General features: G+C 39.9%; 1 protein-coding gene across 15 annotated transcripts in view; it reads right to left on the minus strand.

The window, feature by feature from the left end:
* EPB41L3 (erythrocyte membrane protein band 4.1 like 3) overlaps positions 1-18,921 on the minus strand; it is a 94,544-nt gene that overhangs the window by 7,900 nt on the left and 67,723 nt on the right. For 4 of the 15 annotated variants that reach the window (XM_031062257.1, XM_031062262.1, XM_031062256.1 and 1 more), the window contains exons 11-17: positions 17,549-17,724; positions 15,251-15,471; positions 7,163-7,216; positions 5,255-5,290; positions 5,022-5,087; positions 4,352-4,543; positions 1,081-1,155 (exon numbers count right to left, since the gene is read on the minus strand). In XM_031062257.1, the coding sequence (XP_030918117.1) occupies positions 1,081-1,155; positions 4,352-4,543; positions 5,022-5,087; positions 5,255-5,290; positions 7,163-7,216; positions 15,251-15,471; positions 17,549-17,724 (820 nt within the window). Of the gene's footprint in view, positions 1-1,080; positions 1,156-4,351; positions 4,544-5,021; positions 5,088-5,254; positions 5,291-7,162; positions 7,217-11,218; positions 11,786-15,250; positions 15,472-17,548; positions 17,725-18,921 lie in introns of all 15 variants that reach the window. The other 11 variants (XM_031062263.1, XM_031062261.1, XM_031062254.1 and 8 more) reach the window with 9 other exon arrangements.

An 18,921-nucleotide genomic window follows, 5' to 3' on the forward strand; every position in this document is an offset into this window, starting at 1 on the left:
GATGTCTTTGCATATTCTCTATCTTCAGAGGTCCATATAACACGGACCCAAAAATATTACTTTTGCCACACTATTTCTGTATTTGCTTGAAGCAAAATAGCATGTCAGAACATAATTATAGTGGTGATTGGAATCAACTTAGGGTTAAAAATCACGTATTGCAGTGGTTAACAAAGCTACAGTCAAAACCAAATTACAAAAACAGGGCAAATAAGCCCATTCAACTGTACCCTAGTTGTTACAAACACACTGTTAATGATGTTTTAGAATAGTACTCTTCCGTATGTAGCCTGCACTGAATTTCCTTGTTTTCATTAGAACATCAACACCCTTCAGGATTGTTTAAATGGAGAAGCACAACACAGCAAACTGTATAAACTAAGCATACTACTAAAAATTCTGAATGAAACTTAATTGCAGCATCTTTTTTCCTCCTGATGCAAATGTGCTATGTGATTTGCTTTGACTATGCAATCAGCATCAAGTTATTTGACTTTAAGACTGTAACTTCTGTATTTAACTAAGCAAATGATGTAGTTTAAAATCAAATGAGTTAAAAATAACCTCTAGGGATGATGGAATACTTTTCTGGATAATGATTTGATGAGAAGTAACCAAAGTGCCAGCAGATTCTCCTTCCTGCAGCTTCTTCTCTATCACACTTGGCTAATAGAAAAACCAATAAAAATATAAAGTTCACCATCACTCAGCATAATCTAAATTCAGCTGACAATATAAAGGAAACGCATTCTCGTGACAGAAGTGCCTCATTCCCCGTAACGTTCTCAGTGAGGTTTATGCTGGAAATGCATGCAAACTGCAAACAACATCCAAACTGCACCGTGCAAGTAGATTTCTAACTGGCAGAGAAATTAGTCTCCATTAGGAAGCCATAAGCTCTGGAGAGGACCCATTCCTCAGAATTTGGTCTCCAGATTATATCTCTGCCTGGAACTTATTAAATAATAACAATAAAAAAATATGAAAAGGGAGGGCTTGGAAAGGAAAAAAAGATAATAAAATAATAAATCATTGCCATCCTTTCTGACTGCATTTCAATGAAGTATTGTTTGTTTTTACCTGCATTTCAAGGAATGTAGTACCTCCCTTCTGCAAAATTATGAGTTTTTCTGATTTCTCTGTTTCTTCTTTGGTCTAATGTCAGGGGAATAAATGATTTTAGTAAATGGAGGGTATATATACTATACTTCACAGTAGCTCATATTTCTCTACAAATTATTAATCTCATGGAAAATTAGGAAACAGAACTAAAGAGAATAATTTTGCAGCACAGGGTTTCCAATGAGAAGTGAAATCAGTGTCTCTCTATGAAGAGGAGACATGAGTACACAAATGGTATGCAAAAGTGTAGCACAAAACCTGCTAAACTGAGTAAGACCCAGGTGTGGATGCAGTGTGTTTGTTTCATTTTATGTGATTCATTTAACTGGGGCTGATGCCAGCTCACACAGCTTCCACCAATAGCCCAGAACAGGCCCCTGCACCTTCACTCTGGGCAAGGCTCTCCCCTGAGTTTGCAGCCCTCTCTGCTGAAGCAGGCAGAAGGTGTGCCCAGCCGTGATTTCAGCTCTCCCTTTTTCCCTGCTGGTATTAGAAGTTTTAGGAGCACTTTTCCTACAGAGGGAGCTAACTGCTCTTCTATTATCCTGTAGTGTGACACCAAAATCTCCTCACTCATCCCATGAGAGCTTTCCCAGGGCTATGAGAATAGTAAGAGTATCTCTCTATCTTGGACAACTGGGAAAATGTTAAATGTAGGCAAGACTCAATTTCCCAAGGCTTTTGAGCCCACATTCTCAGCTGGCCACTGTTGTCATTTGGCCATAAGCCCCTGCAGAGCAAAATGAGTTTCTTGCCAAACCCTTTCTAGTGACTTCAGTAACTATTATACTCAATAGATATGCCAATGGAAGCCCTATGACTGGCAGGATAAAAGGGTACATATACTCAAGAGGAAAGATAGAAATTTAAAGAGAAATACAAAACTAGAAAGGGATAAATGGTTCAACTTCCTGACTGCGAGCAGATGCACAACTCCTTTATTCCTAAATTTTTGGTTTCATCCAATTCAGGTCAGATTAAACATTGTCAAGGACTTTGTCAATATGATGGCTTTCATGTTCTACAGCTATCTGGCTGTAGATGTATCATGGAAGATACTTAAAACTATATTTTTCATTAAAACTATATTTTTCATTACTAAGGAAAACCAAATTATTTCCCCATCTGTTCTAAGAAACCAAGCGGAGACCAGTGGCTTGAAGTCAGACTGACCAAACACTCAGGTGCCATGTGCTTGAAGATCATATTTTGAAAAGACATCTTTTCTCTTCTGTGCTTGTTTTATTATAAGGAGCTACAGGTAACAGTACTGAACATATTTGTAAAGTGGATAATGTGTAACTTCTTTGACTAGCAGAAGGCGCTACACCATCTTGCCTCTGCACTTCTTAGTAGCCATCAAGATGCTGATTTTGACCTATGGATGGCTTCAGCTTTTTCCTGAAAAAAATCCCTTCTCATCAGGACATGTGAACTGAAACCATCTCACTTACTGGGACCAAAGGAATGGCCAGGTGCCATCTAAAGCAGAAGTCACCTCAGAGTTATGCTCTGATAGCTCAAGTCTGGTCTTAATTTTACACAGAAATACCTTAATTTGGATGAGGTTCTGTGAAATAGATGCATTACTTAGATGCATGTATAATTCTTGCCCTTTTCCTTTCCAAATGAATGGTTAAATTCAGATGTGTTTCCTCAGGGTAAAGCCCACATAGCTGTGTAATACTTTGATACTGCTTGTGTGCTTTATTAAAACTGTTTATTACATTCCTAAAGTAATAAAGATATTAAAAAAACAGGGTGGTGCTAAGTTTGCTTCCCCTGCAATCCTCTGATTCAGGTTCAGCTAGCCACCCCTTCCAACAGTTCCTTACATCTTTATTATGATAAATGCATCCTGTTCATTGTACTTACAATTTTAATTCTTAGAAGGATAAAACTTTATTTTTAACTAAAATCAAAGCAACCCGTTAGTCCTGAACATGGCAGTAGGAGCAACGCTAAAACTCCTCTGTGCTCCCCTCAAATGTGAAGCTTTGAGCACACTGCCTACTTTTTTATGTATTGTGGCATCCAACCTGAATGCCACAGTAATGCACATCTGGTGCCAGCATTAGCCACTGGCCATAATGTGGGAGAGGAGGAGGTGAGACTCCTTTCCTTGGCAATATTCCTTTCTCTGTGAGGAGAAGCTGACACTTGCTACCTGCATGCCTCCAAGGATGCCCTTCCCCAGAGTTATGGGTCTGCAACACCAACCTCTGAGGTGAGAAAGCAGAATACTCTTTCAATTTACTCTTTCCAGACAATTTTTACTGAGTTCCCTACAACATTACATCAGTACTGTGGGCACAGGAAGAAAATCTCATGACCTTTTATTGGTTTCTAATGCTAAAACTGAGAGGAACCCATAAAGATAATTCCTGTGAGACAGAAACCAGATATCCATTAATAATAGAATAAAAAAAAACCAACTTTCAGGCAGACCACACAAGCTTATTTCTTTCTGCTCCACTGGACTTAAGCCAAGACACTGCACTTCGTATTCTATTGCAACACAAAAGTTGCCTTGCTACCCCTACATGTTCCTATGTACCTACAGATCAAGTAAACACCAGCTTTTAAACTGGCAAGTTTCTCACAAGCACTTCAAGACTGCACAGTAAGCAAGTTTTTTTTTCACACACGCCTACTGCAGGAAAATGCAGATCCTTAGCAATCTGCATTGGGTCTTCAATGACAATATCCAGCAGACTGCAACAACCACCAGGTTCTTTATGGAACCAGCCAAGGTCTAATTATCATCATTATTACTTCCCTGTTTTCAGAGACTGAGAGTTCTGCCCTTTGCTCTGTATTTTCTTTTCAAGCTTGGCACCATAGCCCCCACCTGTCTCACTACACCACTTCTCCCAACCAGTCACCATTGTTTAAATTTCCTCTCCATCACTTTCATGGTTTCTTTACACATGGCTGGACTTCCTCAAGCTCACTGAACCTGTAACAATGCCTGTATTTTGCACCCTCAGACAGACCCAGTTCTGCCACACGGCTTCTAGGGAATTTAATTCTCTACATACACATATACTTATATATGTATATTTTATGGTATCTACTCTTCCTTCCATCTTTGCTGCCTGTGTCCTGAGAAAAGGGAGTGCCTGCAAGCAGGGACTGGCCTCTAACTACGGCCTCTAATCTAGTAAGAGCTGCTATAAGTAAAAATGCATAGACAAATACATAATGAAGCCTTTCAGCTCACGCTGACCTCTTCAGGCACTAGTGGTTCAATCATAGGAGCATCCTCCTGCCTTGCTGCAAGCCGAACGGGAGATGTGGAAAGCCTCTTCTCCCACTCATTAGACACAGTCGTTTCTGTGGAGGTTTCCAAGAAGCTGCGTTTCAACTCGCTTATATTGGTCTGATGTTTCATCAGATCTTCCTGGGTTTTATCTAGATCCTAGACAGTTTTAAAAGAATAGAGCAGTTTGTGATACATCCTAAGCCAACCACACTTAAGAGCCAAAACACACAACTCGGTTAGTATAGAGGGAAGTAACAGCTCAGGGAGTCGGGGAGCACAGCACCAACACAACACTCTGTGAAAATGTGGCATTTTGAAAGAGAACAGCATAGCATATCTCATACAAGTGAGTCTAAATACACTCTTAAAGAGCCTATCCATATCACTATAATTTGCACCTGATAAAGAGGCTCCAAACAAACATACATATGCGCGTGGAGGCACACACATAGAGGCACACGCATATATCGATATTGATAGTACAAGTTAGAGGAGTCATCATAATCATCTGAGAGAAAAAATAATCTATTAGCAGGTGGGAGTACACAGTTCATGCATCATAGTGCAGATCCACAGTTTACCACTAAAACTAACACACATGTACGTACATGCACTGGTATATACCAATACCAACCTCTAACATAAGATTACTATGTTTGACATACACATTTTCACCCTGTATTCGCTTAATCAGACTATTCTGAAAGAAGTGAAAAAGAAAGGGAAAAGTAAGGGACACATTATTGAAAGGATACAAAATGCTGTTTCTACACATTTCTTCACAGAGAACTGACAGTAACATGCTGAAAGAGGTGAACACCTCCAACGTTGATACCTGAGCAACATCTAGACCTTTTGTTTCTGTACCTGTGCCTTTAGATCTCCGTCCTCCTCTTGATCCGACTGCCAGCATGAGAAAGATTGGAAAACAACACCTTACCCACTTGTATGAATGAAGGCTTTATGAACATTGGTGAGAGGTACACACTAGGTTAAAATCCCATTTTCTCCTCATTAAGGGTTTAAGGAGAAGGAATAGACACACTGGCTTTGCACGGTTTTCCTAACTCAGAGCAAACATCCACTTCTCAAATTTTGTGTTTTGTTATCAAAGGAGTAGTAAACATCTTCCTTTTATAAATATTGCTACACTCCACATTCATGAATCTCTATTTATGGAGCAGCAGTTGCACCTTCTCACCAAGGTCGCAGCTAGTCTAGGACGGAACAGCAACAGCAAATGCTTTGGAATTTTGTAATCCCAGAATTTTACACATAGGACATAATCTGGGCCACAAGCAAAGCTTTGCATAAACTCACTGTGGGCAAACAACTTGCAACACTTTCTCCAGAAAGAAGCACATTTTATCTGCTTAAAATGCAATTTCCCTAACCATAGTTCCTTTCTGTATTTCTGTAATTTTACTTCCTATTTAGCCTGTATATATTCTTTCAGGCCCTATCATCTGGAATGGCACACACATCCCATCCACTTCAGTGCACATTTTCAAAAGCAACACCATAAGGACTGTCCCAGTAGCCCTGTTTCCAAGGGTGCAATTTTCAGGTGGCAGATATACCACACATTTTGAAAATCGGGTATCCATATCCAACTGATATGCACTATATCTTCTCCTCTAAATACAGATGGCAACTAGGAATATTAACATGCATTTTGAGTAATAAACTGAACATTTAAAATGTCACAATTTTATGATTATGTTTTACTTTCTGCAGTGCTCAAGGCCTATGAGTGGAAGAAGCACTTCAAAGCACTTTTTACTTCTGACTCATCTCAACAGACTTTATGTTGTTGCACTGTTTGAATTCTTTTAATGCCCATGCTGCTATTTTATTGTTAATTTTTCATATAGTCCTAATTAGACAAATGACTCATGGGAAAATCTGTTGATTACTTTACAACTCCGTTCAAATTTATTCTATTTACAGCCAAGGCTGAATCGTCCTGATGTGTAATACAGAAAATTTTTCCTTGAAGATAATTTTAACAGTCTCAAATATTAATGAGATTCCCCTGAAAACCTAGAGCAGTGTTTGTGGTAAGACTCTGTCTTCTAGCAGATGTCAGATGAAATTCAGCTCATGTTTGCAGCTGCAATCATATTAATTATGAAAGCATTATATGCACTTCAGTGAAGTCACATAAGGTTGAATTTGCCTGCACAGTCTATGTACCATGTTGTGGATATGAGGCTTTTTAGTGTCCTGAAAATATAAACATTTTACATTTCTCCTCTGAAAAGAATACCTGGACTAGTAGTGGCCATATGTGAAGATTACATATAAAGGCCATATGTGAAATTACATTAAAGAAAAGACTTAGATATTTAAAATGTGAGAATATTCAGTAAATTTGAAAACAGCTTTTTATTGTCTTTTCCCCACTTGCCCACTCAGGCTTCAGAGTATAAGAGCAAACAAGCAAACAAAAACCCCCACGGCATGGTCTGGCCAGCAGAACCCTCTGGGAGGGCAGCACTGGTGCAGGTGACACCACCACTGCCCCACCAACCGCACAACGCAGAGGCCTGGCAGCTTCCAAACCAAACTCAGGAATGAGAGGAGCCCACAGGGAACACCGGAAACTCAACTGTCCTGGCAAAGCTCTCCCGCTTGCAGGCACGCACATGCACACGCGCGCAGGGAGGGACCCTGAGCTGCCGTAGCAGACATGCGGTCTAGCCCCCAGGGTCAGGAAGAGATGAGGCCAAACGCTGTCCCCTGCCATAGCTGGGTGCTGGCGACTGTACAAACCTCAGTGGCAGTGGTCTCACCATCAGCCGCAGTATCCGTCTGCTCACTGTCAGTCTATGGGGTTAGACAAGTACCCGGGTCCCGAGAGGAAGGCAGGAATAAAGAATAAACCCAGCTCATCAGTACACGCAGCTCACGCGGGGAACTGTTAAACTCAACATCCCTGTGAACTGCATTAGCATTGCTTTTCAAACAACGCACATGTCAAAGAAGCAAAATAAAAATGCTATATTAGTAAACAGAACAGACTCAGAGGAAGACTCGAGGCGTACTGTACACAGTAAATGGCTTTACTGGAACAAATTTATAAGCCAAACAAAGCATTACTGGAAAAGTGTTATTTGAATAGCAGATATTTTTTTTCCTTAAGAAAACCAGGTAGCTTAAAAAAAAAGGGGAAAAAAGTGACTAATATTTTCTAATTGAACTTTTCCTCCCATAATGAATTTTACAGAAAATTATTGAACTAATTTTTTGTTCTAGCCAATATAAGTAGTGGTTAAATTTTTATCTGGAGGGGAAAAAGATAATTTAAAACAACAACAACAACAACAAAAAAGCTACTTTAACAGTCATCTGACTTTCAGCCCCTCATTTGTACAGAGGTTATTCTTGTCTCCACATTTATACACCATGAGGCTGTCTGCATTACCAAGGAGTTCAAATAACCGTACCCCCAGCCCATCTACTGTCTGTCTGTGGAGAAATGGTAAGGCTCAGATCCCACTCGGTTCCAATAAAGAGCAGCTGATAATTGTTAATGATAGTAAAAAGAAAGAAAACTGCCATTAAAAGAAGAAAAAAATACTTCTCATTCCATTTAAGAATATGGATGAAAGAAGGAGAAAAACAAAAGTAACTCCCCCCACCCCCCAAACACTTACTAGGTATGAGTGATAAAAATGAAACAAAGCACAGCATTGCACAGACTGATCTATCCCTGCTTTGCATGAAGAACATTTTAGTGGAGAACACAAGTGTCAAGATTAAGAGAGAAGGGAGTGGAGGTTACTACAGACTGAGAAAAGAGTTAAAAAAACTACTCTGATGTCAGGTAAGCATATGGAAAACTAGTAAGTAAAGTGCACCCTACTGCCCCAGACTGGCACATCCAAGTTGTTTTGATAGCAGTGAAAACTCTGGTTTCCATAGTGATTTTCTGTGATCCTTAGACAGTAACCCAGGCAGGCAATTTAAAGCCAAGACAACACATCTCATTCTCCAATCCCATCAATATGAACAAGAACAAAAGAACAACCTACTGGTGGATGGAGTATCAGTCTTAGCTTTGAATTTCCTCCATTTTTTGGTCATTTTCTGACAACTCCATTGTTTCATAAGACAATGTTTTGATTTGTTTTCATAGCTTTGCTTTTTATTCCTTGAAGAGTTTGTATTGTTTGTATGACAGACAGAAGAATAAACAAGCATTTTGCACTACTTGCTAAGTGCATGAATGCAAGTGACATGAAATTTGTCAAATCATGACCACTCTTGAGACAGACCACATTTATTTTTAAATGGAAGTGTAATGTCAAAGCAGCCTATTAGGCTGGTCCAATTGCTTTCACTAAAGTGCTAGAAAATGGTTTCTTTATTAAGAAAGGATCTCATGTCTTTATAACATTATAGACAATTGTAAAGATATGGCAATAGAAAAAAAAGTATGCATTGTCACTCATGTTTACAAAAATAAAAAGAAACAAAGAGGCATTAATGCATCCAGGCATTTAAAAAGAATTAAAAATTGTGTCAAGGCACTGTAACACAAGTCTGGCATATAGGGTTCATTTTAAGAACTTGAAGTCATAGAAAATTAGCTGCTAAGGTAAAAACACAGAAGCTAGTGAACTCCAAGGCATGAGATTCTGTCTTTGACTGCATGGACTAACTCCAGATGCATAGCTTAAGGGAAAACAAGCTCAACAATTTAAGGCATTGGTTCAGGATACTGGCTGTAGTCTTCTGCATCTCTGTGTGCAATCTTTTGTGAATTGTCGGGGGTGGGAAAGGTTCCTATTTCTTTTGCCATGAGTGGAATGAAATCCTAAATAAAGCATAAAGCTTGCTTTATTGCAACATACATATCTGCTAATCAGCCAATCAACAGCCATGGAGTCAAAGTCAGCATTACTGAGTTACTTGAAAAAAGATCTGGCGTTATCACAGAGCAGGGAATGGTGAGTTAAGGCTGAGTAAGGCAGGTCTCCCCTGGAGTGAAGAGTAAGGAAGGCCAGGCTCAGCTCCAAGATGGGCTGAGGTACAGCTGAGGTGGGGTTGGCAGGCAGGCGAGGGCTGGAGCAGGACAGAGGCAGCTTCTCCTGACGTGCTGTGGCTGCACCTCTCCTACCTTGCGATTGTAACTGCTGTGATTTGTTTTGCCAATGTAATGCAGACATGCCCGAGTTTAAAACATATTCACTTTCATGCAATATTTTGAACAAGAAATACCCTGTGGATTAGGCACAAGTCTGTGTTGTCCGCCAGGAAGCACTGCCAGAGTAATAATCCTCATAAAAGAGCGATACTAAAAAGCCTATTTTAGATGTTTTTATGCTCAATACTTCCTAACTTTACTAACAAAAAGAAGCACTCATTTCTGAAAGAGGAACAGACTAATGTATTACATAAACACTGCCTCATTATTGCCTCTAGAGCTGGAAATATATTAATGCTGTTACTGCGATTAGATTAATCCAAGTGCAGAGCTAATGCAAATTGAGACCTAAATGCTGTCTCAAAATAAGGACAAGAAATAAGACAGCAGCATTTTGGATGCCTTTTATTAGAAATTGTACATTATTTTTCAGTTGTAAGGCATCACAGAGCCAAAAGCATGTTTTCACAAGAAAAACTGACGTGACTTTTCGCTTTCCATAAAAAGGAAATTAAATCCTGTACCAAGTCTTACAAAATCAACAGCAGCAGATGACAATGTTCAAGCTGGTTTATTGAAGAGAGCTACTGCAACGGACTATCGACAAGTGGCCAAGGTGGCTTTTTATATGGCCAGCAGGTCTATGATCATCTGATCTGGGCTTTCTTCTTTATATACAAAGCAAAACCGTACTTTTGTATTTGAAGTTGAAGAAGAAAATAGAAAATCAAGGAAAACCTGGACTCATTATTTTATTCTGTCAACAAAGAATAATCAGGCTCCAGCAAAAACTGAGATGCCAGTTACTCTGTTACTTAAGCAGATTCCTTTCCTGCTTCTGGATATACCATCACATCCACAGTACCCAGAACCACTGCAGCTGGTTCATCTGCCCGTGATGACCGTGGTGGCTTAAGGCATCAGTTTTGGCAGTGCTAAACAAACACTGCACATGTCAAGGCAGCCCACATGGCGTGCTCCTGCAACAGCTGCAGAACAGCTGTCCCAATCTGACCCCTCACTGATACGCTGGATTTAACCATGGGAAAACAATTTAATCTGCAGCAGAGCTAGGATGAAGGCTGAAAACTGAGATCCAGGTTTTGCTGGACCAGAAAGCCTTCTCTGGGGGTCAGCTACAGCTGATAGCCTTTTGCAAAAAGCTGAGTCTATCTGAACTTCGAACATAGTGAAGTTGGTGAGGGTGCTCATCACTGTTAGGCAGCTAGTCATATAAATAAATGTAGATACATATTCATATATTTGGATGGTCAGTAACTATGCAGAAAACAATACTTAATACCCACTATTTAGATAACTATCCTAATCCTAAAACTATTCTAAACTGATAGAAGGATGAAAAAGGTCTTATCATTTAGTGCGAGTCACTTTGAACCAACTGACACAGTTCAAGCCAAGCCTCTTCCACACAGTGTTGTGCCTAACCCTGGGCTCTGAGCTGTAGTCCCAGCATGAGAAAAAAAATAAAAAAGAAGAAAAAAATAAAAACCAAACCAAAAAACAACAACCCCCAAACCAAAAAAAAAAATCCCTTCTAACATATCAGCACAGACAGAAATGAGGCTCTGAAAGTAGGACCACTATTGCAGCAATCTAACACTGGTTAGGACTGAAGCACTGAACACGAAAAAGAGTGTGTTCGATGCCGAGGTACACACCTCTTCCTCTGAACTGTCACTCAGGTCATTGGCAAGTGAGGCACTCAAGGAGGCCGCCTTGGGCTCCAGGTAGCAGAGGCACATAGCCAGAGGAAAGGAGAGAGTGAGGGCGTATGGCACTGAGAAAGAGGCAGAGAGCAGAAAGAAAAAAATGAAGAGGAAGCAAGGCACGAGGGAGGGGGAGCGGATGGGGAGGTAGTGCTGCACACTGGCAGGCAGGAGGTTGGTTTCGGAGAGGTTAGGGAGCGACAGGTAGCCATCGTCATCCAGGAGGGAAGGAAATGACTCTGGAAGTTGCAAGGAGAAGGAGAACAATGTTCCGCCTTTGCCGGCTTTTTGCTTGTAGCCAAAAGCCACGTCTTGCTCAGCGGAGCAAACTCGCCCCTTTCTGTCAGAGTCTGGCTCCGACTCGCTGTGTTTTGGAGCGCTCTCTTTGGGGGCCTCACAGCCTAAGGACTTTGTCCGAGTGCTCTCCTTGCATCTCCTGCGAAGCTTTGCTGAAGATACATGGGGGCCAGGCTGAGAGGATGGCGAGGAGTGGTGGGAGTCAGTGCCAAGCAAAGATGGCTGATGACAGAGAAAGGGCAGCAAACAAGGCGCAAAAGCAAAAGGACAAAAAGAAAACTGTAATTAGTTAATTTTCTTCCGTGATGATAAATAATATATATTATATATTTAAAATTATAAACAGTATTTTAACACCACAGCTTTCCACTGAATTGAACGGTGCATGTTCCCATGCCACACACCACAGGTATTAGCGAATCGCACTTCCAGCTTACAAAAGGCAACTTCTTGATTCAACATTTGTCTAGTCCTCTGCAGGACAGGATTTACACAAAAGTCTCCATGGCCACATGGGGAGTTTCAGGTGTTGCCAATTTCCACTTACTGCAAGACTGGTTTCTGATAATAAAGTTTTCAAACATGAAGTATATGGAGAGCAACAAAGAAGGAAACAGTATTTCTAATACCAGCACTACTTGTGACAGCATTCTTGCAGTCAGGAGGAGACTTGGTGGAGGCCAAACGCTTCCCATTTATGCCTTGGACAACCTCAGCAGTAATAACTAAAGCTCCAAGGACTTTAAATTCCTCAATTGCAATATTTTTTAAAAAATCTAGGCCATAAACCAAATTAAAACACGTTGTTTGGTGGGGGGAGCAGAAATCCATTCATCAATGCTCCTGATGGAAAAAAACTACTTGACTGATATACCAGTAGCTGGTTCCTCAGCACGGCTCCCACCACTGGCCCCTGCTGGGCATCCCCAGAGCCCTCCCCTCACCTCTGCTCACTGTGAGCCCAAGCAGGCAGTGCTGGGGGCTCAGCTCTCCAGCTTTCCCAGCCATGCACCCTGCCAGCCCCTCCCTGCTGCCATCTCTTCGGCCGTACACTGAAAGAAGGGAGCTGAGACTTGTGGCTCAGCCCACCCCATAATCTCTCACTGGGGCTGGCTAGAGAGAGGTCCTTGCCCCACACGGCCACATCTTCTCATAACTAAAATAGTTACCTTTACCCACAGTGAAGAGGCAAAAATGCCCCTGATGCTACAAGTTTCACCACAATGCCAAGAATACTGGCTACCAACAAGCAGGATTTGCTTTGATATGCCACTTGTAGGGCATTCAACTGGCCTTTCAGGTCATTTGAAGTCAAAAAATTGGTAGGAGGAGAGAGATGATTCCATGGAAATGCTGACCGTCATTTCACATGCTCCCTGCAAGCAGACACCACTGCTCTTTAGAAGGACAAAAACCACTGTCACCACCAAAATGTATACCCAGTACAACACATCTGCCACAATGCTGATGGATCAGAGATGTTTTGGCCAAAATCCACCATGTGCACGTAGCTGCAGTGGCCCACTGGATCCATGACCAAACCCTAAGTGCCTGAGCTGCTCCATCTGTACTCCATCTCCCGAGGGAGCTATAGTAGCCATTTCACTTTCACTCCAGGCTCCCAAAAGCAAAATTACTTAAAAGCCACAACAGCATCTGCCTCCAGTTCAAGCTGGTGTTGAACTGGAGGCAAAAAGCAGATCCAGGTTTTAGACACAGATGACTACTAAGCCCAAACTTTACCAGGTATATTAACGGTAGGAATGGGACATAAACCAAGTAATTACATCGAAGAACTCCTTTCTTTCCTCTTTCATATCTCCCTTTCTCTCTTCTCTATCAATTTATCAATTCAAGAAATCTGTATTCCCAAACTAAGCAATCAGAACCAAGCCTAGCTTCAAACCACTCACAAATGCCTTTATGGGTTTAATGTAGGAAGATCAATTCAAAACTTAATGCTGATGGACTCACAGGTTTTTGTGTGAGCTAAATACACACACAAATACAACTTTGCTTTACTGTAAAGACAAAAACCCAAAATAAATGTATTTTTTTCTAATTCAGACTATTCACTTACTGACATCTTTACGGTGTTAATATTTAGAATAACTTCTGGTACTTCAATACACATGGATAAAACAAAGGCAAAATGTCTTAATGGAAAACATACCTAAAACACTTATATGCCCAAAGGGATTTGATTTTGAGCTTGTATTCCTTGAGACATTCTCTTTATGATGACAGACTAATCTGTTAGCAGGTCCATGTGGAAGCAGGACTGAGATCTCTGTAGGATTACACAACTGAAACTCTATTTATGATGGTTTAAAAAGAACTCATCTCTTGATTGGGGGTAAAAAAATCAATCATTTGTGCATATATAAGTTCCATCAAATTAGTCTCCTAAAATATCTCTGAGTATTTCTAGCCATATATAAGAAATAGCTAGATGATCTTCAAAATACAACAGATCTCTCCATTGACTTAAATTAACAAACACTAGAACAGAACTAGCTTCTTTTGAATGTTTTCTACATATTTGATTTTCATCATTCTTTCTCCACGTCGAAACTAATGGAGTTTCAAAAAGACCCCAGTTAAATTTTGTAGAAATTATCTTTTAAATGCTACAATACGGCTACTTTCAAAAGAAAATCTTTCTCATTTGGAATTTTCAGTAACTCAATTTGTTTCTGATTTTCAGTAGCTTAACTGCAACTCTTTTTGATGACTCTATCCTTTTGCTATGTAGCTCATTGTGGCCTTATACAATAAATACAGGTTCTAACATGTGCATACTTGACAGTTCTGTGGATATAAATATATATATATCTCAAGGTTTTTCTTCCTAAAAAATGAGGGTAAACCTTACTTGTTTAGCAAGTGCATTCCACAGTACACTTCCTGAACGCTATTCTACCATATTCTTCTTCACTGTCAATCTCTATTTACTATTTTCTCCATCCTTCTGTTTGGTTTACCCTGTTTTAATATCTCAGTAGATATTATGCACAACCATGTGTGTATGTTTGTGTGGTGCTGGTGGTGGGACTGAAGATGATGAGGGATGACTCAAATTCCACAATTGATAAGAGAACTATCAATAAAAATGCTTTCTTTAACAGAACTTCAAACAAGTGAAGCAAATGCTTTTGTAAGCCAGAAAAAAAATTGCTTATAATATCAGATTAATATCCAGAAGTTAATAGAGAAAAAATGCCCACTGAAATTCATGCAAGGAAACAGTCTTATGAGAAGTATAAGAGGAATAGTTTAAAGCACAGAGCTACATACAAGAATACAGAACTATTTTGTTGCCTTGTCAAAATAAAAAACCAGGATGGCCATACTAAAGTCAAAATATGACCGAAAACCAGAAGAACAAACATGCACCCTCAGGCTACTTCTGGGCATTTCCTAAAGAGCTGTTGAATGCTGTATGAAAAACATCATTCTGACTGTTAAACATATTTAAAAAAAAAGTCCAAGGCAGGAACTAACCTTTACAACATCATATGAAAACTGAAAGGACTACAAAAACACTGATCCAAGACATCTATATACACATAGTATATTTCCTTTCACCAGTTTTATTTCCTCTTTCTCTCCCTTCCCTAAAAATTCTGTGTTTCTCCAAGCACTCTCAAGGCAGCCCTGTTTAATACAAAAGCCTGAAATTTCTACCTTGGTGTCATGGCGTATTGCTGAAATCGGGGTGACTTCCTCTGCTCTCTTCTTTTTGCCCTCTTCATCATCTTTGTCCTCTTCTGTCTTTTTCTCTGGAGTCACAGTGGTTATCAAGTTGGTCTGAGAGATGCCCTTTGTTGTGGCGTACTGGCCAGTACCAACCTCTGCAGCAGACACAGAATCCTTCATGTACATTTCATGGTTTTCATTCACTGATGCTAAAAGCAAATATTTAAAGAGGGAAAATCTGAAATAGCTTTTGCTGAGAAGCTGCATAAAATTAAAAAAGCTGGTTTAGAAAAACATTTGAGATAACACTGAAAACACAACTATGTCATGTTTCAGGAAACCAGAAGCATGTGCATACATTTAAATAAATTGTTTACTTGAAGCTCATAGCTTTTATATGCATATACATATATTATGGATGTGTATACACACATTACTGTAGCTAATGTGTGCATTACACAGTTGTTAAATGTTAGCAAGCTGTTAAAATTAGTACTGTAGTAAAACACCACATAAAAAAAAGCAATGCATTGCCACAGTTATCAGGCAGGAAACATAAGGAGAACCAGCTATGACATCAGCCATGGGGGTGGAAGAGATTTTTTTTTAAATCTGTCAGAATATAAAAATGCAGATCAAATGCAGATTTAGTAACGTGCTGCATTACACAAAATGACAGTATTGATATAGCACAGGCATAATACCTGAGAAAAAGGAATTGTGATCCTAATATTATTGAGTACTAAAGTCTGCCACTTAGGTGAGCTCATTATCCTAAAAAATTCTGTGAAGTGATGACATTCAGTTCAGCAGACCCAACCAGAATATTTTACGATGCAAGTGCTCAATAATTAATCAGATTTAAACATATAAAAGTTATTTCGAAAGAAATAGTACCTTTACAGACAAAATGTAATCGAAACTTTAACATATGCCCAGACTCTGCTCTTGACTATAGAGTAACTAATTTCTAAACCAATAGGATTATTCAAATTTATAAACTCAAATGACAGAGTCTGGATCACAATGTAAGCACAATGCAGAATGTTACAGACACATCTGCATTATAGTAACAATGCTAGTGATGAGATCATAAGCATTGATTTAAAAAACCTCTTTCCCCCATCTGCACTTAGGCAAACTAACACCTTGCAGAGTCTAACAAATGCTGGGTAAAATGTTTCAGGTATCTTGTCTCTTGAATTAAGTTTAGGAGGCAGGAGAAAGCAAAGGAAGTAGAGGGAGATATCTTATTTAGATGTTACAAACAAAATAATGCAGAAGAATAATTTCTGCTTTGAAACACATGCACAGCAATCAGGTCACCAGTTGCTTGGTAACGAGTAAGAAGCACATCAGAATTAGAATATTCCAAAATAATCAATGACAAGCAGCACCTTTAGAGGGAGAGAAAAAGGCTTGTCACGTGTACTTTTAAATCAAAGCTTCTCCCCATCCCCACCACCAACTATACTCATTGCAATTTGTGATATTCTGCAAGAGAATTCACCTTTTTTTTTAAATCTGTAATGAATCTGATTTTAGTCTCAGTCTTTTTTTTTTCCTACAAAAATAAACTACAAAACTACAGCCTCTTTTTACTCAACAGCTGACAACTCAGTAACAGCTGATGGAAGTAGCTGATGGAAGTAGCTGATACTCTGAACTACACACTGATTTAAATGTCAGCAGCAGAACCATGACCTCCATGAAGCAAGGATGAAGAGAGGAAGAATGTACTATTAACCTATGTATGTTACTCTCCATTTCATTCCTTAGAAAATAACATATGAAAAAAGTCTCTTAGTGCTTACTGGAGCAGGATGTGAGGTAACTGGAATCAAGCGTTATTACTCAAATGAAAAAATTAATAATTTCTGGATTGTAATGAACTTAAGTGAAAAACCTACACAGAAGAAAATCTCAGATTCAACCAAAATCCAAACAGTCACTCATGCAAACCCTGAAAAAGTGTTAAAGCCTGACATTCTTGGGCAGGCAGGTTCATCCCATCCTTCCCCAGATACGAGGCCAAGGACAGAGGCTCTGTGAAGAGTGGGCTCCAAAGGATGTCCTCCAGCCAAACATTTTGTAAGGACCACAGAGGTACATTCAGCATGGAATTTCTCTGCATCCTCCTCCTCTACCCCTGCAGAGAACGTGCAGCTACTCACAGCCTCCGCTCAGCCAAATCTCAAGGAGAGGAGATGATGAGGTTCACACCTAATCTAAAGCAGTCACTGCTGTCATGACAATGTTTGATAAGGTCAGTTGAGAGGCCCTTACCCCCATCCAAGCTGCGAGACATGGTGTAACGTTTACTGGAGGAGCGCTCAAAGTAAGGTGCAGGACGGTCTATGAGGGCGCTGGCTCTTCTCGTCTGCGCCTGCGTCCGGCCGCTGTAGCGAAACTTGGAGCCCAGCGTGAGGAACTTCTTTGGAGGAGCTTCTGGCAGCAGGAGCCTAAAACACACCAAGCAGTGCACCTTTTATTCCCCCTCCTCCAAAATCAGCCCACTGTTTCTGCAGAGGAGAGAAGACAACTGCTGGGTATCACTCTCCATCGTAACCTGTGCCTCAGCGGTCTGTGGCTAAAAGGGAATCAAAGGATGCCCCTCATACAGCATGACAAAACCACTTAGCTAAAGCATTTGAAGATCTGAGTTCTTCCAAATGGGCAAGAATCACTCAACTCCTTCATGCTCAAAAATTAAATTTACTATTTTCTGATTACCAAAACTGAAAAGAAGGTGTTCCTTGTACCAGAGGCCTGACTGGGCTGAAATGCAGATGTATCTCTTCAAATTTAACATGGTGATGTCATGCTGAGGACAGAGCCAGAACTGATTTCCAGTGAATGACAGGCAGTATTCATTCACAGGGGTGTAGACATTTTTCAGGTTAGAGCTCTCCCACCCTCTGTATTTTGGGCATGGCACTTGGCTGAATTAGTTATTCTCCTGCTATGGACTCTATGCTTTAGACATTTATTTTTCATTAAAAATCAGAAAATACCCCCAAAATGCACACTCCATTTCTCTTTAGATCTTTTGCTGCTAAGACTGCATTTCATATGAATGTACAGACAGCCTGAACGAACAGTTTTAAGAAAGGAGGGAAATCCTTTAGTACTCCCAAACACTCTAAACAGTACTTAAGCACTGGACACACCCTTTCAAACTGTTGAAAATCTTACCCTTTTGGGCTTCTCTTTTTAAGTATCTCTTTAGTGACTATCTTAGCACAAACTAATTACAGCACTTATTTCACTATTCCACATTTTTCTCCAATCTTCCTAGAAGTCAAAAAAATAGCTGCAAAACTCCTTAGTAATCCAAAAATTACAACTATGAGTTGTGTATTCTGGGTGACCAAAGAAAACCATGACCTACTACTGTCTGTACTTTCATATACAATTTAAAAAATTCTTTTTTAAACTCTTACCCACATCCCCCAGCAATCTTCCATATAAGTTGTTCTCTCTATGCAAGCTTATATGCAGTAATGCAGCAGAGTCCTTTATCTCTTTAATTATAGCAGCTCATAATATCGTGGCACAGATAAAGCAAAGTGATTAATTAGGACCATATGGTGATTTTAAGCACTATCTATCTGAAATAGCATGAATAATTTGGGTGGAACATCTCAAAATTTGAAAAA

This window comes from Geospiza fortis, unplaced genomic scaffold (assembly GCF_000277835.1).
Source record: "Geospiza fortis unplaced genomic scaffold, GeoFor_1.0 scaffold471, whole genome shotgun sequence".
In the NCBI taxonomy this organism is placed as follows: Eukaryota; Metazoa; Chordata; class Aves; order Passeriformes; family Thraupidae; genus Geospiza; species Geospiza fortis.